Source organism: Salvelinus fontinalis, chromosome 40 (assembly GCF_029448725.1).
Source record: "Salvelinus fontinalis isolate EN_2023a chromosome 40, ASM2944872v1, whole genome shotgun sequence".
Lineage (NCBI taxonomy): Eukaryota > Metazoa > Chordata > Actinopteri > Salmoniformes > Salmonidae > Salvelinus > Salvelinus fontinalis.
Genome location: NC_074704.1, coordinates 11,834,721 through 11,860,313, shown reverse-complemented (window position 1 = coordinate 11,860,313; position 25,593 = coordinate 11,834,721). Strand labels below are relative to the sequence as shown.

Sequence of the window (25,593 nt, the reverse complement as noted above, 5' to 3'; positions counted from 1 at the left end):
ATGGCCTAACATACTGACGATGGCCTAACAGACTGACGATGGCCTAACATACTGACGATGACCTAACATACTGACGATGGCCTAACAGACTGACGATGGCCTAACAGACTGACGATGGCCTAACATACTGACGATGGCCTAACATACTGACGATGGCCTAACATACCGACAATGGCCTAACATACTGACGATGGCCTAACAGACTGACGATGGCCTAACATACTGACGATGACCTAACATACTGACGATGGCCTAACAGACTGACGATGGCCTAACAGACTGACGATGGCCTAACATAATGACGATGGCCTAACATACCGACGATGGCCTAACATACTGACGATGGCCTAACATACCGACGATGGCCTAACATACCGACGATGACCTAACATACTGACGATGACCTAACATACTGACGATGGTCTAACAGACTGACGATGGCCTAACATACTGACGATGGCCTAACATACTGACGATGGCCTAACATACTGACGATGACCTAACATACTGACGATGACCTAACATACTGACGATGGTCTAACATACTGACGATGGCCTAACATACTGACGATGGCCTAACAGACTGACGATGGCCTAACAGACTGACGATGGCCTAACATACTGATGTTGGCCTAACATACTGACGATGGCCTAACATACTGACGATGGCCTAACATACCGGCGATGGCCTAACATACTGACGATGGTCTAACATACTGACGATGGCCTAACATACTGACGATGGCCTAACATACTGACGATGGCCTAACATACCGACGATGACCTAACATACCGACGATGGCCTAACATACTGACGATGGCCTAACAGACTGACGATGGCCTAACATATTGACGATGACCTAACATACTGACGATGGCCTAACAGACTGACGATGGCCTAACAGACTGACGATGGCCTAACATACTGACGATGGCCTAACATACTGACGATGGCCTAACATACTGACGATGGCCTAACATACCGACAATGGCCTAACATACTGACAATGACCTAACATACTGACGATGACCTAACATACTGACGATGGCCTAACATACTGACGATGGCCTAACATACCGACGATGACCTAACATACCGACGATGGCCTAACATACCGACGATGGCCTAACATACTGACGATGACCTAACATACTGACGATGGTCTAACATACTGAAGATGGTCTAACATACTGACGATGGCCTAACATACCGACGATGACCTAACAGACTGACGATGGTCTAACGTAATGACGATGGCCTGACATACTGACGATGGCCTAACATACTGACGATGGCCTAACACACTGACGATGGCCTAACATAATGACGATTGCCTAACAGACTGACGATGGCCTAACATAATGACGATGGCCTGACAGAATGACGATGTTCTAACAGACTGACGATGGCCTAACATACTGACGATGGCCTAACATACTGACGATGGCCTAACAGACTGACGATGGACTAACATACTGACGATGGCCTAACATACTGACGATGGCCTAACATATTGACGATGACCTAACATACTGACGATGGCCTAACATACTGACGATGGCCTAACATACTGACGATGACCTAACATACTGACGATGGCCTAACATACTGACGATGGCCTAACAGACTGACGATGGCCTAACATACTGACGATGACCTAACATACTGACGATGGCCTAACAGACTGACGATGGCCTAACAGACTGACGATGGCCTAACATACTGACGATGGCCTAACATACTGACGATGGCCTGACATACCGACAATGGCCTAACATACTGACGATGGCCTAACAGACTGACGATGGCCTAACATACTGACGATGACCTAACATACTGACGATGGCCTAACAGACTGACGATGGCCTAACAGACTGACGATGGCCTAACATAATGACGATGGCCTAACATACCGACGATGGCCTAACATACTGACGATGGCCTAACATACCGACGATGGCCTAACATACCGACGATGACCTAACATACTGACGATGACCTAACATACTGACGATGGTCTAACAGACCGACGATGGCCTAACATACTGACGATGGCCTAACATACTGACGATGGCCTAACATACTGACGATGACCTAACATACTGACGATGACCTAACATACTGACGATGGTCTAACATACTGACGATGGCCTAACATACTGACGATGGCCTAACAGACTGACGATGGACTAACATACTGACGATGGCCTAACATACTGACGATGGCCTAACATATTGACGATGACCTAAAATACTGACGATGGCCTAACATACTGACGATGGCCTAACATACTGACGATGACCTAACATACTGACGATGGCCTAACATACTGACGATGGCCTAACATACCGACGATGACCTAACATACCGACGATGGCCTAACATACTGACGATGACCTAACATACTGACGATGGCCTAACATACTGACGATGGCCTAACATACCGACGATGACCTAACATACCGACGATGGCCTAACATACTGACGATGGCCTAACAGACTGACGATGGCCTAACATACTGACGATGACCTAACATACTGACGATGGCCTAACAGACTGACGATGGCCTAACAGACTGACGATGGCCTAACATACTGACGATGGCCTAACATACTGACGATGGCCTAACATACTGACGATGGCCTAACATACCGACAATGGCCTAACATACTGACAATGACCTAACATACTGACGATGACCTAACATACTGACGATGGCCTAACATACTGACGATGGCCTAACATACCGACGATGACCTAACATACCGACGATGGCCTAACATACCGACGATGGCCTAACATACTGACGATGACCTAACATACTGACGATGGTCTAACATACTGAAGATGGTCTAACAGACTGACGATGGCCTAACATACTGACGATGGCCTAACATACCGACGATGACCTAACAGACTGACGATGGTCTAACATAATGACGATGGCCTGACATACTGACGATGGCCTAACATACTGACGATGGCCTAACACACTGACGATGGCCTAACATAATGACGATTGCCTAACAGACTGACGATGGCCTAACATAATGACGATGGCCTGACAGAATGACGATGTTCTAACAGACTGACGATGGCCTAACATACTGACGATGGCCTAACAGACTGACGATGGCCTAACATAATGACGATGGCCTGACAGAATGACGATGTTCTAACAGACTGACGATGGCCTAACATACTGACGATGGCCTAACAGAATGACGATGTTCTAACAGACTGACGATGGCCTAACATACTGACGATGGCCTAACAGAATGACGATGGCCTAACATACTGACGATGGCCTAACAGACTGACGATGGCCTAACATACTGACGATGACCTAACATACTGACGATGGCCTAACAGACTGACGATGGCCTAACAGACTGACGATGGTCTAACATAATGACGATGGCCTGACATACTGACGATGGCCTAACATACCGACGATGGCCTAACACACTGACGATGGCCTAACATACTGACAATGACCTAAGAGACTGACGATGACCTAACAGACTGACGATGGCCTAACAGACTGACGATGGCCTAACAGACTGACGATGGCCTAACATAATGACGATGGCCTAACAGACTGACGATGGCCTAACAGATTGACGATGGCCTAACATACTGACGATGGCCTAACAGACTGACGATGGCCTAACAGACTGACGATGGCCTAACATAATGACGATGGCCTAACATACTGACGATGGCCTAACAGACTGACGATGGCCTAACATACTGACGATGGACTAACATACTGACGATGACCTAACATACCGACGAGGGCCTAGCATAATGACGATGGCCTAACATACTGACGATGGCCTAACATACCGACGATGGCCTGACATACTGACGATGGCCAAACATACTGACGATGGCCTAACAGACTGACGATGGCCTAACAGACTGACGATGGCCTAACAGACTGACGATGGCCTAACAGACTGACGATGACCTAACATAATGACGAAGGCCTAACATACTGACGATGGTCTAACATACCGACGTTGGCCTGAAATACCGACGATGGCCTAACAGACTGACGATGGCCTAACAGACTGACGATGGCCTAACAGACTGACGATGGCCTAACAGACTGACGATGGCCTAACAGACTGACGATGGCCTAACAGACTGACGATGACCTAACATAATGACGATGGTCTAACATTCCGACGATGGCCTAACATACCGACGATGGCCTAACAGACTGACGATGGCCTAACATACTGACGATGGCCTAACATAATGACGATGGTCTAACATACCGACGATGGCCTAACATACCGACGATGGCCTAACAGACTGACGATGGCCTAACATAATGACGATCGCCTAAAATAATGACGATCGCCTAACATACCGACGATGGCCTAACAGACTGACGATGGCCTAACAGACTGACGATGGCCTAACTGACTGACAATGGCCTAACAGACTGACGATGGCCTAACATAATGACGATGGCCTAATAGAATGACGATGGCCTAACATACTGACGATGACCTAACATAATGACGATGGCCTAACAGACTGACGATGGCCTAACATACTGACGATGGCCTAACATACCGACGATGACCTAATAGAATGACGATGGCCTAACTGACTGACGATGGCCTAACATAATGACGATGGCCTAACAGACTGACGATGGCCTAACATAATGACGATGGCCTGACAGAATGACGATGGCCAAACATACTGACGATGGCCTAACAGACTGACGATGGCCTAACAGACTGACGATGGCCTAACAGACTGACGATGACCTAACATAATGACGAAGGCCTAACATACTGACGATGGTCTAACATACCGACGTTGGCCTGAAATACCGACGATGGCCTAACAGACTGACGATGGCCTAACAGACTGACGATGGCCTAACAGACTGACGATGGCCTAACAGACTGACGATGGCCTAACAGACTGACGATGGCCTAACAGACTGACGATGACCTAACATAATGACGATGGTCTAACATTCCGACGATGGCCTAACATACCGACGATGGCCTAACAGACTGACGATGGCCTAACATACTGACGATGGCCTAACATAATGACGATGGTCTAACATACCGACGATGGCCTAACATACCGACGATGGCCTAACAGACTGACGATGGCCTAACATAATGAGGATCGCCTAAAATAATGACGATCGCCTAACATACCGACGATGGCCTAACAGACTGACGATGGCCTAACAGACTGACGATGGCCTAACTGACTGACAATGGCCTAACAGACTGACGATGGCCTAACATAATGACGATGGCCTAATAGAATGACGATGGCCTAACATACTGACGATGACCTAACATAATGACGATGGCCTAACAGAATGACGATGGCCTAACATACTGACGATGGCCTAACATACCGACGATGACCTAATAGAATGACGATGGCCTAACTGACTGACGATGGCCTGACAGAATGACGATGTTCTAACAGACTGACGATGGCCTAACATACTGACGATGGCCTAACAGAATGACGATGTTCTAACAGACTGACGATGGCCTAACATACTGACGATGGCCTAACAGAATGACGATGGCCTAACATACTGACGATGGCCTAACAGACTGACGATGGCCTAACATACTGACGATGACCTAACATACTGACGATGGCCTAACAGACTGACGATGGCCTAACAGACTGACGATGGTCTAACATAATGACGATGGCCTGACATACTGACGATGGCCTAACATACCGACGATGGCCTAACACACTGACGATGGCCTAACATACTGACAATGACCTAAGAGACTGACGATGACCTAACAGACTGACGATGGCCTAACAGACTGACGATGGCCTAACAGACTGACGATGGCCTAACATAATGACGATGGCCTAACAGACTGACGATGGCCTAACAGATTGACGATGGCCTAACATACTGACGATGGCCTAACAGACTGACGATGGCCTAACAGACTGACGATGGCCTAACATAATGACGATGGCCTAACATACTGACGATGGCCTAACAGACTGACGATGGCCTAACATACTGACGATGGACTAACATACTGACGATGACCTAACATACCGACGAGGGCCTAGCATAATGACGATGGCCTAACATACTGACGATGGCCTAACATACCGACGATGGCCTGACATACTGACGATGGCCAAACATACTGACGATGGCCTAACAGACTGACGATGGCCTAACAGACTGACGATGGCCTAACAGACTGACGATGGCCTAACAGACTGACGATGACCTAACATAATGACGAAGGCCTAACATACTGACGATGGTCTAACATACCGACGTTGGCCTGAAATACCGACGATGGCCTAACAGACTGACGATGGCCTAACAGACTGACGATGGCCTAACAGACTGACGATGGCCTAACAGACTGACGATGGCCTAACAGACTGACGATGGCCTAACAGACTGACGATGACCTAACATAATGACGATGGTCTAACATTCCGACGATGGCCTAACATACCGACGATGGCCTAACAGACTGACGATGGCCTAACATACTGACGATGGCCTAACATAATGACGATGGTCTAACATACCGACGATGGCCTAACATACCGACGATGGCCTAACAGACTGACGATGGCCTAACATAATGACGATCGCCTAAAATAATGACGATCGCCTAACATACCGACGATGGCCTAACAGACTGACGATGGCCTAACAGACTGACGATGGCCTAACTGACTGACAATGGCCTAACAGACTGACGATGGCCTAACATAATGACGATGGCCTAATAGAATGACGATGGCCTAACATACTGACGATGACCTAACATAATGACGATGGCCTAACAGACTGACGATGGCCTAACATACTGACGATGGCCTAACATACCGACGATGACCTAATAGAATGACGATGGCCTAACTGACTGACGATGGCCTAACATAATGACGATGGCCTAACAGACTGACGATGGCCTAACATAATGACGATGGCCTGACAGAATGACGATGGCCAAACATACTGACGATGGCCTAACAGACTGACGATGGCCTAACAGACTGACGATGGCCTAACAGACTGACGATGACCTAACATAATGACGAAGGCCTAACATACTGACGATGGTCTAACATACCGACGTTGGCCTGAAATACCGACGATGGCCTAACAGACTGACGATGGCCTAACAGACTGACGATGGCCTAACAGACTGACGATGGCCTAACAGACTGACGATGGCCTAACAGACTGACGATGGCCTAACAGACTGACGATGACCTAACATAATGACGATGGTCTAACATTCCGACGATGGCCTAACATACCGACGATGGCCTAACAGACTGACGATGGCCTAACATACTGACGATGGCCTAACATAATGACGATGGTCTAACATACCGACGATGGCCTAACATACCGACGATGGCCTAACAGACTGACGATGGCCTAACATAATGAGGATCGCCTAAAATAATGACGATCGCCTAACATACCGACGATGGCCTAACAGACTGACGATGGCCTAACAGACTGACGATGGCCTAACTGACTGACAATGGCCTAACAGACTGACGATGGCCTAACATAATGACGATGGCCTAATAGAATGACGATGGCCTAACATACTGACGATGACCTAACATAATGACGATGGCCTAACAGACTGACGATGGCCTAACATACTGACGATGGCCTAACATACCGACGATGACCTAATAGAATGACGATGGCCTAACTGACTGACGATGGCCTAACATAATGACGATGGCCTAACAGACTGACGATGGCCTAACATAATGACGATGGCCTAACATAATGACGATGGCCTAACATACTGACGATGGCCTAACAGACTGACGATGGCCTAACATTCTGACGATGGACTAACATACTGACGATGACCTAACATACCGACGAGGGCCTAGCATAATGACGATGGCCTAACATACTGACGATGGCCTAACATACCGACGATGGCCTAACATACTGACGATGGCCTAACATACTGACGATGACCTAACAGACTGACGATGGCCTAACATACCGACGATGGCCTAACATAATGACGATGGCCTAACATACCGACGATGGCCTGACATACTGACGATGGCCAAACATACTGACGATGGCCTAACAGACTGACGATGGCCTAACAGACTGACGATGGCCTAACAGACTGACGATGGCCTAACAGACTGACGATGACCTAACATAATGACGAAGGCCTAACATACTGACGATGGTCTAACATACCGACGTTGGCCTGAAATACCGACGATGGCCTAACAGACTGACGATGGCCTAACAGACTGACGATGGCCTAACAGACTGACGATGGCCTAACAGACTGACGATGGCCTAACAGACTGACGATGGCCTAACAGACTGACGATGACCTAACATAATGACGATGGTCTAACATTCCGACGATGGCCTAACATACCGACGATGGCCTAACAGACTGACGATGGCCTAACATACTGACGATGGCCTAACATAATGACGATGGTCTAACATACCGACGATGGCCTAACATACCGACGATGGCCTAACAGACTGACGATGGCCTAACATAATGACGATCGCCTAAAATAATGACGATCGCCTAACATACCGACGATGGCCTAACAGACTGACGATGGCCTAACAGACTGACGATGGCCTAACTGACTGACAATGGCCTAACAGACTGACGATGGCCTAACATAATGACGATGGCCTAATAGAATGACGATGGCCTAACATACTGACGATGACCTAACTTAATGACGATGGCCTAACAGACTGACGATGGCCTAACATACTGACGATGGCCTAACATACCGACGATGACCTAATAGAATGACGATGGCCTAACTGACTGACGATGGCCTAACATAATGACGATGGCCTAACAGACTGACGATGGCCTAACATAATGACGATGGCCTGACAGAATGACGATGTTCTAACAGACTGACGATGGCCTAACATACTGACGATGGCCTAACAGAATGACGATGTTCTAACAGACTGACGATGGCCTAACATACTGACGATGGCCTAACAGAATGACGATGGCCTAACATACTGACGATGGCCTAACAGACTGACGATGGCCTAACATACTGACGATGACCTAACATACTGACCATGGCCTAACAGACTGACGATGGCCTAACAGACTGACGATGGTCTAACATAATGACGATGGCCTGACATACTGACGATGGCCTAACATACCGATGATGGCCTAACACACTGACGATGGCCTAACATACTGACAATGACCTAAGAGACTGACGATGACCTAACAGACTGACGATGGCCTAACAGACTGACGATGGCCTAACAGACTGACGATGGCCTAACATAATGACGATGGCCTAACAGACTGACGATGGCCTAACAGATTGACGATGGCCTAACATACTGACGATGGCCTAACATACTGACGATGGCCTAACAGACTGACGATGGCCTAACATAATGACGATGACCTAACAGACTGACGATGACCTAACAGACTGACGATGGCCTAACAGACTGACGATGGCCTAACATAATGACGATGGCCTAACATACTGACGATGGCCTAACAGACTGACGATGGCCTAACATACTGACGATGGACTAACATACTGACGATGACCTAACATACCGACGAGGGCCTAACATAATGACGATGGCCTAACATACTGACGATTGCCTAACATACCGACGATGGCCTGACATACTGACGATGGCAAAACATACCGACGATGGCCTGACATACTGACGATGGCCAAACATACTGACGATGGCCTAACAGACTGACGATGGCCTAACAGACTGACGATGGCCTAACATAATGACGATGACCTAACAGACTGACGATGACCTAACAGACTGACGATGGCCTAACAGACTGACGATGGCCTAACATAATGACGATGGCCTAACATACTGACGATGGCCTAACAGACTGACGATGGCCTAACATACTGACGATGGACTAACATACTGACGATGACCTAACATACCGACGAGGGCCTAACATAATGACGATGGCCTAACATACTGACGATTGCCTAACATACCGACGATGGCCTAACATACTGACGATGGCCTAACAGACTGACGATGACCTAACAGACTGACGATGGCCTAACATACCGACGATGGCCTAACATAATGACGATGGCCTAACATACCGACGATGGCCTGACATACTGACGATGGCCAAACCTACTGACGATGGCCTAACAGACTGACGATGGCCTAACAGACTGACGATGGCCTAACAGACTGACGATGGCCTAACAGACTGACAATGGCCTAACAGACTGACGATGACCTAACATAATGACGAAGGCCTAACATACTGACGATGGCCTAACAGACTGACGATGTCCTAACATACTGACGATGGACTAACATACTGACGATGACCTAACATACCGACGAGGGCCTAGCATAATGACGATGGCCTAACATACTGACGATGGCCTAACATACCGACGATGGCCTAACATACTGACGATGGCCTAACATACTGACGATGACCTAACAGACTGACGATGGCCTAACATACCGACGATGGCCTAACATAATGACGATGGCCTAACATACCGACGATGGCCTGACATACTGACGATGGCAAAACATACCGACGATGGCCTGACATACTGACGATGGCCAAACATACTGACGATGGCCTAACAGACTGACGATGGCCTAACAGACTGACGATGGCCTAACATAATGACGATGACCTAACAGACTGACGATGACCTAACAGACTGACGATGGCCTAACAGACTGACGATGGCCTAACATAATGACGATGGCCTAACATACTGACGATGGCCTAACAGACTGACGATGGCCTAACATACTGACGATGGACTAACATACTGACGATGACCTAACATACCGACGAGGGCCTAACATAATGACGATGGCCTAACATACTGATGATTGCCTAACATACCGACGATGGCCTAACATACTGACGATGGCCTAACAGACTGACGATGACCTAACAGACTGACGATGGCCTAACATACCGACGATGGCCTAACATAATGACGATGGCCTAACATACCGACGATGGCCTGACATACTGACGATGGCCAAACCTACTGACGATGGCCTAACAGACTGACGATGGCCTAACAGACTGACGATGGCCTAACAGACTGACGATGGCCTAACAGACTGACAATGGCCTAACAGACTGACGATGACCTAACATAATGACGAAGGCCTAACATACTGACGATGGCCTAACAGACTGACGATGGCCTAACATACTGACGATGGACTAACATACTGACGATGACCTAACATACCGACGAGGGCCTAGCATAATGACGATGGCCTAACATACTGACGATGGCCTAACATACCGACGATGGCCTAACATACTGACGATGGCCTAACATACTGACGATGACCTAACAGACTGACGATGGCCTAACATACCGACGATGGCCTAACATAATGACGATGGCCTAACATACCGACGATGGCCTGACATACCGACGATGGCCAAACATACTGACGATGGCCTAACAGACTGACGATGGCCTAACAGACTGACGATGGCCTAACAGACTGACGATGGCCTAACAGACTGACGATGACCTAACATAATGACGAAGGCCTAACATACTGACGATGGTCTAACATACCGACGTTGGCCTGAAATACCGACGATGGCCTAACAGACTGACGATGGCCTAACAGACTGACGATGGCCTAACAGACTGACGATGGCCTAACAGACTGACGATGGCCTAACAGACTGACGATGACCTAACATAATGACGATGGTCTAACATTCCGACGATGGCCTAACATACCGACGATGGCCTAACAGACTGACGATGGCCTAACATACTGACGATGGCCTAACATAATGACGATGGTCTAACATACCGACGATGGCCTAACATACCGACGATGGCCTAACAGACTGACGATGGCCTAACATAATGACGATCGCCTAAAATAATGACGATCGCCTAACATACCGACGATGGCCTAACAGACTGACGATGGCCTAACAGACTGACGATGGCCTAACTGACTGACAATGGCCTAACAGACTGACGATGGCCTAACATAATGACGATGGCCTAATAGAATGACGATGGCCTAACATACTGACGATGACCTAACATAATGACGATGGCCTAACAGACTGACGATGGCCTAACATACTGACGATGGCCTAACATACCGACGATGACCTAACATAATGACGATGGCCTGACAGAATGACGATGTTCTAACAGACTGACGATGGCCTAACATACTGACGATGGCCTAACAGAATGACGATGTTCTAACAGACTGACGATGGCCTAACATACTGACGATGGCCTAACATACTGACGATGGCCTAACAGACTGACGATGGCCTAACATACTGACGATGACCTAACATACTGACGATGGCCTAACAGACTGACGATGGCCTAACAGACTGACGATGGTCTAACATAATGACGATGGCCTGACATACTGACGATGGCCTAACATACCGACGATGGCCTAACACACTGACGATGGCCTAACATACTGACAATGACCTAAGAGACTGACGATGACCTAACAGACTGACGATGGCCTAACATAATGACGATGGCCTAACAGACTGACAATGGCCTAACAGATTGACGATGGCTTAACATACTGACGATGGCCTAACATACTGACGATGGCCTAACAGACTGACGATGGCCTAACATAATGACGATGACCTAACAGACTGACGATGTCATAACAGACTGACGATGGCCTAACAGACTGACGATGGCCTAACATAATGACGATGGCCTAACATAATGACGATGGCCTAACATACTGACGATGGCCTAACAGACTGACGATGGCCTAACATACTGACGATGGACTAACATACTGACGATGACCTAACATACCGACGAGGGCCTAACATAATGACGATGGCCTAACATACTGACGATTGCCTAACATACCGACGATGGCCTAACATACTGACGATGGCCTAACAGACTGACGATGACCTAACAGACTGACGATGGCCTAACATACCGACGATGGCCTAACATAATGACGATGGCCTAACATACCGACGATGGCCTGACATACTGACGATGGCCAAACATACTGACGATGGCCTAACAGACTGACGATGGCCTAACAGACTGACGATGGCCTAACAGACTGACAATGGCCTAACAGACTGACGATGACCTAACATAATGACGAAGGCCTAACATACTGACGATGGTCTAACATACCGACGTTGGCCTGAAATACCGACGATGGCCTAACAGACTGACGATGGCCTAACAGACTGACGATGGCCTAACAGACTGACGATGGCCTAACAGACTGACGATGGCCTAACAGACTGACGATGGCCTAACAGACTGACGATGACCTAACATAATGACGATGGTCTAACATACCGACGATGGCCTAACATACCGACGATGGCCTAACAGACTGACGATGGCCTAACATACTGACGATGGCCTAACATAATGACGATGGTCTAACATACCGACGATGGCCTAACATACCGACGATGGCCTAACAGACTGACGATGGCCTAACATAATGACGATCGCCTAACATAATGACGATCGCCTAACATACTGACGGTGGCCTAACAGACTGACGATGGCCTAACAGACTGACGATGACCTAACATACTGACGATGGCCTAACAGACTGACGATGGCATAAGAGACTGACGATGACCTAACATACTGACGATGGCCTAACAGACTGACGATGGCCTAACATACCGACGATGACCTAACAGACTGAGGATGACTTAACAGACTGACGATGGCCTAAAATACTGACGATGGCCTAAAATACTGACGATGGCCTAACATAATGACGATGGCCTAACATAATGACGATGGCCTAACATACTGACGATGGTCTAACATACCGACGATGACCTAACATACTGCCGATGGCTTAACAGACTGACGATGGCCTAACATACTGACGATGGCCTAACATAATGACGATGGCCTAACATAATGACGATGGCCTAACATACTGACGATGGCCTAACATACTGACGATGACCTAACATACTGACGATGACCTAACATAATGACGATGACCTAACAGACTGACGATGGCCTAACAGACTGACGATGGCCTAACAGATTGACGATGGCCTAACATAATGACGATGGCCTAACATATTGACGATGGCCTAACAGAATGACGATGGCCTAACATAATGACGATGAACTAACAGACTGACGATGGCCTAACATAATGACGATGGCCTAACAGACTGACGATGACCTAACATACTGACGATGGCCTAACAGACTGACGATGGCCTAACAGACTGACGATGGCCTAACAGACTGACGATGGCCTAACATACAGACGATGGCCTAACATAATGACGATGGCCTAACAGACTGACGATGGCCTAAGAGACTGACGATGGCCTAACAGACTGACGATGGCCTAAGAGACTGACGATGACCTAACATACTGATGGTGGCCTAACAGACTGACGATGGCCTAACAGACTGACGATGGCCTAACATAATGATGATGGCCTAACATAATGACGATGGCCTAACATAATGACGATGGCCTAACATACTGACGGTGGCCTAACAGACTGACGATGGCCTAACAGACTGACGATGGCCTAACAGACTGACGATGGCCTAAGAGACTGACGATGGCCTAAGAGACTGACGATGACCTAACATACTGACGATGGCCTAACAGACTGACGATGGCCTAACATACCGACGATGACCTAACAGACTGACGATGGCTTAACAGACTGACGATGGCCTAAAATACTGACGATGGCCTAAAATACTGACGATGGCCTAACATAATGACGATGGCCTAACATAATGACGATGGCCTAACATACTGACGATGGTCTAACATACCGACGATGACCTAACATACCGACGATGACCTAACAGACTGACGATGGCCTAACAGACTGACGATGGCCTAACATACTGACGATGGCCTAACATAATGACGATGGCCTAACATAATGACGATGGCCTAACATACTGACGATGACCTAACATACTGACGATGACCTAACATACTGACGATGACCTAACATAATGACGATGACCTAACAGACTGACGATGGCCTAACAGACTGACGATGGCCTAACAGATTGACGATGGCCTAACATAATGACGATGGCCTAACATAATGACGATGGCCTAACAGAATGACGATGGCCTAACATAATGACGATGAACTAACAGAATGACGATGGCCTAACATAATGACGATGGCCTAACAGACTGACGATGGCCTAACAGACTGACGATGGCCTAACAGACTGACGATGGCCTAACATAATGACGATGGCCTAACAAAATGACGATGGCCAAACATAATGACGATGAACTAACAGAATGACAATGGCCTAACATAATGACGATGGCCTAACAGACTGACGATGGCCTAACAGACTGACGATGGCCTAACAGACTGACGATGGCCTAACATAATGACGATGGCCTAACAGAATGACGATTGCCTAACATAATGACGAAGGCCTAACATACTGACGATGCCATAAGTGAAGTAATCATTGACCTGGTGAAGAAACAGTTCTCTCAGAAGTGCTTAGCCAATGTCTCATCCTCCTCTTTCTCTCTGTTTCTCTGTTTCACTGTCTGTCTGTCTGTCTGTCTGTCTGTCTGTCTGTCTGTCTGTCTGTCTGTCTGTCTCTCTCTCTCTCTTTCTCTCTCTCTCTCTGTTTCTCTGTCTCTCTGTTTCTCTGTTTCTCTGTCTGTCTCTCTCTCTCTCTGTTTCTCTGTTTCTCTGTTTCTCTGTCTGTCTGTCTGTCTGTCTGTCTGTCTGTCTGTCTGTCTGTCTGTCTGTCTCTCTCTCTCTCTCTCTCTCTGTTTGTCTGTTTGTCTCTCTCTCTGTTTGTCTGTCTGTCTCTCTCTCTCTCTGTCTCTCTCTCTCTCTCTCTCCCTCCCCCAACCCCAGGTGAGGGCGGAGTCAGCGGAGATGAACTATACCTGTGTGTTCTGGTCGGAGGGGCGTGTCCATGAAGAGGGAGGGGCGTGGTCAAGGCGTGGCTGTGCCAAAGTCATGTCTAACGCTACACACACCGTGTGTTCCTGTTCCCACCTGAGCAGCTTTGCTGTTCTCATGGCCCTCTACCCTGTAAAGGTACACACACACACATTCACACACATATACACATTCACAAACACACACACACACACACACACACACACACACACACACACACACACACACACACACACACACACACACACACACACACACACACACACACACACACACACACACACACACACACACACACTGGGTGATGTCAAGGTAATGCTCCTATGTTGTCAGTTGAGTAGGTTGAGTAATGATACCCATCCCGGGATGGTACCTTTGCGGTGAATTAATGCGTTTGTGTGTTTGGCTATTGTGGTAAGCTAATATAATTCTATATTGTGTTTTCGCTGTAAAACACTTAAAAAATCGGAAATATTGGCTGGATTCACAAGATGTTTATCTTTCATTTGCTGTACAACATGTATTTTTCATAAATGTTTTATGATGAGTATTTATTTATTTCACGTTGCTCTCTGTAATTATTCTGGCTGTTTTGGTGCTATTTGTGACGGTGGCTGCAATGTAAAACTACGATTTATACCTCTAAATATGCACATTTTCGAACAAAACATAAATGTATTGTATAACATGATGTTATAAGACTGTCATCTGATGAAGTTGTTCAAAGGTTAGTGATTAATTTTATCTCTATTTTTGGGTTTTGTGAAAGCTATGTTGGCGGTGAATAAATGGCGTTGTGTGTTTGGCTATTGTGGTGAGCTAATATAAATACAGTGGGGAGAACAAGTATTTGATACACTGCCGATTTTGCAGGTTTTCCTACTTACAAAGCATGTAGAGGTCTGTAATTTTTATCATAGGTACACTTCAACTGTGAGAGGCGGAATCTAAAACAAAAATCCAGAAAATCACATTGTATGATTTTTAAGTAATTAATTTGCATTTTATTGCATGACATAAGTATTTGATCACCTACCAACCAGTAAGAATTCCGGCTCTCACAGACCTGTTAGTTTTACTTTAAGAAGCCCTCCTGTTCTCCACTCATTACCTGTATTAACTGCACCTGTTTGAACTCATTACCTGTATAAAAGACACCTGTCCACACACTCAATCAAACAGACTCCAACCTCTCCACAATGGCCAAGACCAGAAAGCTGTGTAAGGACATCAGGGATAAAATTGTAGACCTGGACAAGGCTGGGATGGGCTACAGGACAATAGGCAAGCAGCTTGGTGAGAAGGCAACAACTGTTGGCGCAATTATTAGAAAATTGAAGAAGTACAAGATGACGGTCAATCACCCTCGGTCTGGGGCTCCATGCAAGATCTCACCTCGTGGGGCATCAATGATCATGAGGAAGGTGAGGGATCAGCCCAGAACTACACGGCAGGACCTGGTCAATGACCTGAAGAGAGCTGGGACCACAGTCTCAAAGAAAACCATTAGTAACACATTACGCCGTCATGGATTAAAATACTGCAGCGCACGCAAGGTCCCCCTGCTCAAGCCAGCGCATGTCCAGGCCCGTCTGAAGTTTGCCAATGACCATCTGGATGATCCAGAGGAGGAATGGGAGAAGGTCATGTGGTCTGATGAGACAAAAATAGAGCTTTTTGCTCTAAACTCCACTCGCCGTGTTTGGAGGAAGAAGAAGGATGAGTACAGCCCCAAGAACACCATCCCAATCGTGAAGCATGGAGGTGGAAACATCATTCTTTGGGGATGCTTTTCTGCAAAGGGGACAGGACGACTGCACCGTATTGAGGGGAGGATGGATGGGGCCATGTATCGCGAGATCTTGGCCAACAACCTCTTTCCCTCAGTAAGAGCATTGAAGATGGGTCGTGGCTGGGTCTTCCAGCATGACAACGACCCGCAACACACAGCCAGGGCAACTAAGGAGTGGCTCCGTAAGAAGGTCCCGGAGTGGCCTAGCCAGTCTCCAGACCTGAACCCAATAGAAAATCTTTGGAGGGAGCTGAAAGTCCGTATTGCCCAGCGACAGCCCCGAAACCTGAAGGATCTGGAGAAGGTCTGTATGGAGGAGTGGGCCAAAATCCCTGCTGCAGTGTGTGCAAACCTGGTCAAGAACTACAGGAAACGTATGATCTCTGTAATTGCAAACAAAGGTTTCTGTACTAAATATTAAGTTCTGCTTTTCTGATGTATCAAATACTTGTCATGCAATAAAATGCTAATTAATTACTTAAAAATCATACAATGTGATTTTCTGGATTTTTGTTTTAGATTCCGTCTCTCACAGTTGAAGTGTACCTATGATAAAAATGACAGACCTCTACATGCTTTGTAAGTAGGAAAACCTGCAAAATCGGCAGTGTATCAAATACTTGTTCTCCCCACTGTATATATTGTGTTTTTGCTGTAAAACATTTTAAAAATCAGACATGTTGGCTGGATTCACAAGATGTTTATCTTTCATTTGCTGTATTGGACTTAATGTGTGGAAGTTAAATATTTCAAAAAAATATTTTTGAATTTCGCGCGCTGCGAAATGTTGTGGGTGTTCCGCTAGCGGAACCCCGGGGCAGGAAAGGTTAATGCCAAAATAGCATGAAAAAAAGGCAAGCACAAAACAAAAAATAATGTTATACAATTGAAGTCGGAAGTTTACATATACCTTTGTCAAATACATTTAAACTCAGTTTTTCACAATTCCTGACATTTAATCCTAGTAAAAATTCCCTGTCTTAGCTCAGTTAGGATCACCACTTTATTTTAAGAATGTGAAATGTCAGAATAATAGTAGAGAGAATTATTTATTTCAGGTTTTATTTCTTTCATCACATTCCCAGTGGGTCAGAAGTTTACATACACTCAATTAGTATTTGGTTGCATTGCCTTTAAATTGTTTAACTTGGGTCAACCGTTTCGGGTAGCCTTCCACAAGCTTCCCACAATAAGTTGGGTAAATGTTGGCCCATTCCTCCTGACAGAGCTGGTGTAACTGAAGCAGGTTTGTAGGACTCCTTGCTCGCACACACTTTTTCAGTTCTGCCCACAAATGTTCTATAGGATTGAGGTCAGGGCTTTGTGATGTCCTCTCCAATACCTTGACATTGTTGTCCTTAAGCCATTTGACACAACTTTGGAAGTTTGCTTGGGGTCATTGTCCATTTGGAAGACCCATTTATGACAAAGCTTTAACTTCCTGACTGATGTCTTGAGATGTTGCTTCAATATATCCACATAATTTTATTTCCTCATGATCCCATCCAGTTTGTGAAGTGCACCAGTCCTTCCTGCAGCAAAGCACCCCACAACATGATGCCGCCAACCCCGTGCTTCACGGTTGGGATGGTGTTCTTCGGCTTGCAAGCATCCCCCTTTTTCCTCCAAACATAATGGTGGTCATTATGGCCAAATAGTTCTATATTTGTTTCATCAGGCCAGAGGAAATTTCTCCAAAAAGTATGATCTTTGTCCCCATGTGCAGTTGCAAACCGTAGTCTAGCTTTTTATTGGCAGTTTTGGAGCAGTGGCTTCTTCCTTGCTGAGCAGCTTTTCAGGTTATGTCGATATACGTAGGACTGGATATAGATACTTTGTACCGGATTCCTCCATCTTCTTCACAATGTCCTTTGCTGTTGTTCTGGGATTGATTTGCGCATTTCGCACCAAAGTACGTTCATCTCTAGGAGACAGAACGCTTCTCCTTCCTGAGCGGTATGACGGCTGCATGGTTCCATGGTGTTTATACTTGCGTACTATTGTTTGTACAGATGAACGTGGTACCTTCAGGCATTTGGAAATTGCTCCCAAGGATGAACCAGACTTGTGGAGGTCTACACACTTTTTTTCTGAGGTCTTGGCTGATTTATTTTGATTTTCCCATGATGTCAAGCAAAGAGGCACTGAGTTTGAAGGTAGGCCTTGAAATACATCCACAGGTACACTCAAATCATGTCAATTAGCCTATCAGAAGCTTCTAAAGCCATTACATAATTTTCTGGAATTTTCCAAGCTGTTTAAAGGCACAGTCAACTCAGTGTGTGTAAACGTGTGACCCACTGGAATTGTGATACATTGAATTATAAGTGAAATGATCTGTCTGTAAACAATTGTTGGAAAATGCACATGCACAAAGTAGATGTCCTAACCGACTTGACAAAGCTATAGACTGTTAACAAGACATTTTCCGAGAGGTTGAAAAACGAGTTTTATTGACTCCAACATAAGTGTATGTAAACCTCCGATTTCAGCTGTATATACACAATTTTTTAAATTATTTTTATGTTGCAAAAAATGTTGGCCTCGAAACAGGTGCCCTGAATTACAGATCGCCACTGATGTTATATATTATGTAAATCCCTCCCTCCCTCTCTCTCTCTCTCTCTCTCTCTCTCTCTCTCTCTCTCTCTCTCTCTCTCTCTCTCTCTCCCTCCCTCCCTCCCCCTCTCTCTCTCTCCCTCCCTCTCTCCCTCTCTCCCTCTCTCCCTCCCTCTCTCTCTCTCTCCCTCCCTCCCTGCCTCTCTTTCTCTCTCTCTCTCTCTCTCTCTCTCTCTCTCTCTCTCTCTCCCTCCCTCCCTCCCTCTCTCTCTCTCTCTCTCTCTCTCTCTCTCTCGCCCTCTCTCTCTAGCACACCTTTGAGTTGCGTCTGTTGACGTGGCTGGGTCTGTCGGTGTCTGTGGTGTGTCTGTTGCTGTGCATCCTGACTTTCTGGCTGTGTCGGTCCATCCAGGGGACACGCACCACCATCCACCTCCACCTCTGTGTCTGCCTCTTCATCGCTGACCTCGTCTTCCTCATCGGCATCTCTCACACACAGAGCAAGGTGGGTATAGAGATGTGGGGAGTGTGTGTGTATGTGTTTGAGTTTGTGTGTGTGAGGGATCAAGGTATATATAGCAATTTCTCTTTTTAATATATTCCTTGTCACTTTTATTTGGTGTTGCTCCCCCCTAGGATCTTGTACCCCCTTCTATACCCAGCATGACAAACACATAACAACAAATAAGCCCTTTTTACATACAGTCAGATCTAAATTTAAGTTTTTTAATATTCAATTTGACTTTTATTCATCTCTCCTCCTCCCCTCTCCTTTCCAACCCCTCCCCTTCTACTCCTCTCCCGTCCTCTCCTCCCTCTTGCCCCTCTGCTCCTCCCTCTACTCCCCTGTTTCTCTCCTCTCCTCTCCTCTCCTCTCCTCTCCTCTCCTCTCCTGTCCTCCCTCTCCTCTCCTCTCCTCTCCTCTCCTCTCCTCTCCTCTCCTCTCCTCTCCTCTCCTCTCCTCTCCTCTCCTCTCCTCTCCTCTCCTCTCCTCTCCTCTCCTCTCCTCTCCTCTCCTCTCCTCTCCTCTCTCAGGGAGGATGTAGGGTTGTAGCCGGTCTCCTCCACCTGTTCTTCCTAGGATCCTTTAGTTGGATGTTGTTAGAGGGGGTTCAGCTCTACCTCATGGTGGTCCTGGTCTTCAACACTACCATAAGGTATTGGATATATTTACTCTATGGTTATAAATTAGTATCTATCAGTATATATTTAGAGTATATATTTGTATTTATTTCTTTATTATACATGTATGTTATATTTATTTAGATAAGGAATGTGTGTATTTATATTATTTCCTAATCTATTATATATTTTCATTATATACATATATATTTCTTACAACTTTATTTTATCTTGCTATTAGTTAGCTTGGTGTGTTACATTTTCTTTTAACTCCTATTTTTTTAAACTCTTTGATTCTTCTTATTGTAAACATCTGTACCTGTATTTTATGAAGCTCTTTGATTCTTCTTATTACTGTAAACCTCTGTACCTGTATTTTATGAAGCTCTTTGTTTCTTCTCCCTACTGTAAACCTCTGTACCTGTATTTTATGAAGCTCTTTGATTCCTCTTCTTATTGTAAACCTCTGTACTTGTATTTTATGAACCTCTGTGATTCTTCTTCTTATTGTAAACCTCCGTACCTGTATTTTATGAACCTCTGTGATTCTTCTTCTTATTGTAAACCTCCGTACCTGTATTTTATGAACCTCTGTGATTCTTCTTCTTATTGTAAACCTCTGTACTTGTATTTTATGAACCTCTGTGATTCTTCTTCTTATTGTAAACCTCCGTACCTGTATTTTATGAACCTCTGTGATTCTTCTTCTTATTGTAAACCTCCGTACCTGTATTTTATGAACCTCTGTGATTCTTCTTCTTACTGTAGACCTCTGTACCTGTATGCTGTGGGATATGGACTGCCACTGGTTGTTGTCATCATCTCTGCTATCACCTACCCAGATGGATACGGTACCACACAGCAGTGAGTCTGAGTCTGTGTGGGTGGGTGTGTGAGAGACTGTGTAGCAAATCTCTCCCATATAAATAACACCAGATTACATTATTCTAACGTTATTCTAACGTTATCTTGTCTCTGTCAGCTGTTGGTTGTCTCTGGAGAGAGGTTTTATTAAACTTAAATATAACATGTTATTAACTCCAGATAACCTAATTCTAACTTTAATCTAACCTAATTCTAATGTTATCCTTTCTGTGTGTCAGCTGTTGGTTGTCTCTGGAGAGAGGATTCATCTGGAGTTTCTTCGGCCCAGTGTGCACCATCATCACTCTCAACGTTTTCTTCTTCATCATCACTGTCTGGAGGCTGGCCCAGAAGTTCTCTAGTCTCAACCCTGACCTCTCCAACCTACGCAAGATCAAGTAAAGAGAGAGAGAGAGATGGAGAGAGCGAGACAGAGAGAGAGAGAGTGTGAAACTGAGAGACAGTTGGAGGGAGAGAGAGAGAGAGAGTAACCTATACTAGGAGTCAGGAAGCAGGTGCAGAAGGAGAGTTTAGTAATGAAGGGATGGAGAGAGAGAGACAGAGACAGAGAGAGAGACAGAGACAGAGACAGAAAGGTAGAGAGAGAGAGAGGGACAGGGAGAGAGAGAGAGTGTGTAACCCATACACTAGGAGTCAGGAAGCAGGTGCAGAAGGAGAGGTTAATAATGAGAACAAGCAGATAAACTCAATGTGAACGGAACCAATACTACCTGAAGACAGGCTAAATACAGGGGAAGTAATCAAGGTAATGATGAAGTCCACGTGTGCGTACCGAGGGGGAGCAAGTCTGCGTAATGTGGGTTGCCAGGTGTGCGTAATTATGGTTGCAGGGACTGGAGGTTAGTAGACCGGCGACGTTGAGCACCGGAGACAGGGAATGGAACACAGGTGTGACAGAGAGAGAGGGGAAGAGACAGAGAAAGTGATGTAGAGAGACAAATAGAAGAACGGCGAGATAGGTGAATGTAGATATGTAATGAATGTATGGACAGTGACAAATCCTTGGTGTGTGTGAATAAATTTATTTATTAAATTCAGTTTTTAGCTGCCATAGTACATTAAATAAAACTGTACTAAAACCTTTCCCTCCTCCCTCTCCCCCCCCCCCCCCCCCCCACCCTCACCCCCCCCTCCTCCCACCTCCCGTCCTCCCTCCTTCCTCCTCCTCTCCTCCCTCCTCCCCTCCCTCCTCCTTCCCGTCCTCCCCTCCCCTCCACCCCTCCCCTCTCCCCTCCCTCCCGTCCTCCCTCCTTCCTCCCCCCCTCCTCCTCCCTCTCTCTCTCTCCAGGGTGTTCACAGTGACAGCAGTGGCCCAGCTGTGTGTGTTGGGTACTATGTGGATATTTGGAGTGTTCCAGTTCCAAGAGGCGGGGACAGTGGTCATGACATATCTCTTCACTATCCTCAACTCTCTACAGGGAGCCCTGCTGTTCATCATGCACTGCCTACTGAACAAAACGGTATGGTGTGGTATGGTATGGGGTGTGTGTGTGTGTGTGTGTGTGTGTGTGTGTGTGTGTGTGTGTGTGTGTGTGTGTGTGTGTGTGTGTGTGTGTGTTGGGTGTGTGTTGGGTGTGTGTTGGGTGTGTGTTGGGTGTGTATGTGTGTGTTGGGTGTGTATGTGTGTGTGTGTGTGTGTGTGTGTGTGTGTGTGTGTGTGTGTGTGTGTGTGTGTGTGTGTGTGTGTGTGTGTGTGTGTGTGTGTGTGTGTGTGTGTTAGTGTGTGTGTGTTGGGTGTGTGTTGGGTGTGTGTTGGGTGTGTGTTGGGTGTGTGTTGGGTGTGTGTTGGGTGTGTATGTGTGTGTTGGGTGTGTATGTGTGTGTGTGTGTGTGTGTGTGTGTGTGTGTGTGTGTGTGTGTGTGTGTGTGTGTGTGTGTGTGTGTGTGTGTGTGTGTGTGTGTGTGTTAGTGTGTGTGTGTTGTGTGTGTGTGTAGTGTGTGTGTGTGTGTGTGTGTGTGTGTGTATGTGTTTGTGTGTGTGTGTAACACTGTGCACTGCTGCCCTCATCAGGTTAGAGAGGAGTATTGCAAGCTGCTGTCCTGTATCTGCACACCACAGAAGAAGAGATACTCAGAGGTCAACACTACCAACCCTTCTTCCAGCCAATCCCAGGTACACACACACACACACACACACAGACACATACGCACACACAAACACCTTTCATTAAGTTAACCTCTGTCCTTTGACATTTGTCTGTCCTAGGGGTCAAGGAGCGCCACAAACATGGGGGTGTCGCAGATATGATGTCACCAAACCCCCACCACGCATCTCTTTACCCCTCCTCCCATGACAAATGTTCCCACTAGATGGCCAAACTGTAAAGTCAAAATGGTCGATCGTAAACATTTATGAAAACAAAGGTTTGCGTTTAGCGGTGTGGTTAAGAGACATTGTAGAAATGGGCAGTGTTTCTGACTTAGTATCTTGGCCAGGTAGTGACAACCCAGAAACACTCAGCCCGAGGATAGTACTGTTCAGGCCAGGTTAGTAGAACATGTGTCCAACTAGCCCGCCGGATAGTAAAAATGTTAGTCCTCTAGCCAGGTTGGCCAGTGCCCAAAATCCTTCAGTTACATCCCTGATTAGACAATTCATATCAAACTTGATGTTAACCTGTCTAGGATCAGCGTGGCGCTAGCGGCACACCCCCCCCCCCCCCACTGAAAAACCAGTGCCGCGAAATTCAAAAAAAATATTTTTTTAAAATATTTAACTTTCACACATTAAAGTCCAATACAGCTAATGAAAGACACAGATCTTGTGAATCCAGTCAACATTTCCGATTTTTAAAATGTTTTACAGGGAAGACACAACATGTAAAGATGTACATCTATTACCTAAAAACACATTAGCATAATCCACCATCTTTTATTTGTCCACCAACACCAGTAGCCATCACCAATTCGGCTAAACTAAGATATTTATAGCCCCTAACCAACAAAAAAACTCATTAGATGACAGTCTGATAACATATTTATGGTATGGGATAGGTTTTGTTAGAAAAAAGTGCATATTTCAGGTAGATGGCATAGTTTACAATTGCACCCACCGTCACAAATGGACTAGAATAATTACAATGAGCAACGTGTTTACCTAACTACTAATCATCAAACATTTCGTAAAAATACACAGCATACACGAATCGAAAGACACAGATCCTGTGAATACAGACAATATTTCAGATTTTCTAAGTGTCT

The 25,593-nt window shown here is 46.2% G+C and overlaps 2 protein-coding genes across 2 annotated transcripts in view; both read left to right on the top strand.

Annotated features, from left to right (window-relative positions):
- Positions 1-25,547, top strand: part of LOC129839514 (adhesion G protein-coupled receptor E5-like) — a 46,814-nt gene extending 21,267 nt beyond the window's left edge. The window contains exons 8-15 of the mRNA XM_055907020.1: positions 15,987-16,172; positions 20,696-20,890; positions 21,421-21,542; positions 22,276-22,371; positions 22,611-22,769; positions 23,681-23,852; positions 24,404-24,505; positions 24,599-25,547. Of these exons, the coding sequence (XP_055762995.1) occupies positions 15,987-16,172; positions 20,696-20,890; positions 21,421-21,542; positions 22,276-22,371; positions 22,611-22,769; positions 23,681-23,852; positions 24,404-24,505; positions 24,599-24,640 (1,074 nt within the window). The 3' untranslated portion in view covers positions 24,641-25,547. The remainder of the gene's footprint in view (positions 1-15,986; positions 16,173-20,695; positions 20,891-21,420; positions 21,543-22,275; positions 22,372-22,610; positions 22,770-23,680; positions 23,853-24,403; positions 24,506-24,598) is intronic.
- Positions 1-25,593, top strand: part of LOC129839513 (adhesion G protein-coupled receptor E5-like) — a 98,066-nt gene that overhangs the window by 70,450 nt on the left and 2,023 nt on the right. The gene's annotated exons all lie outside the window — the stretch shown is intronic.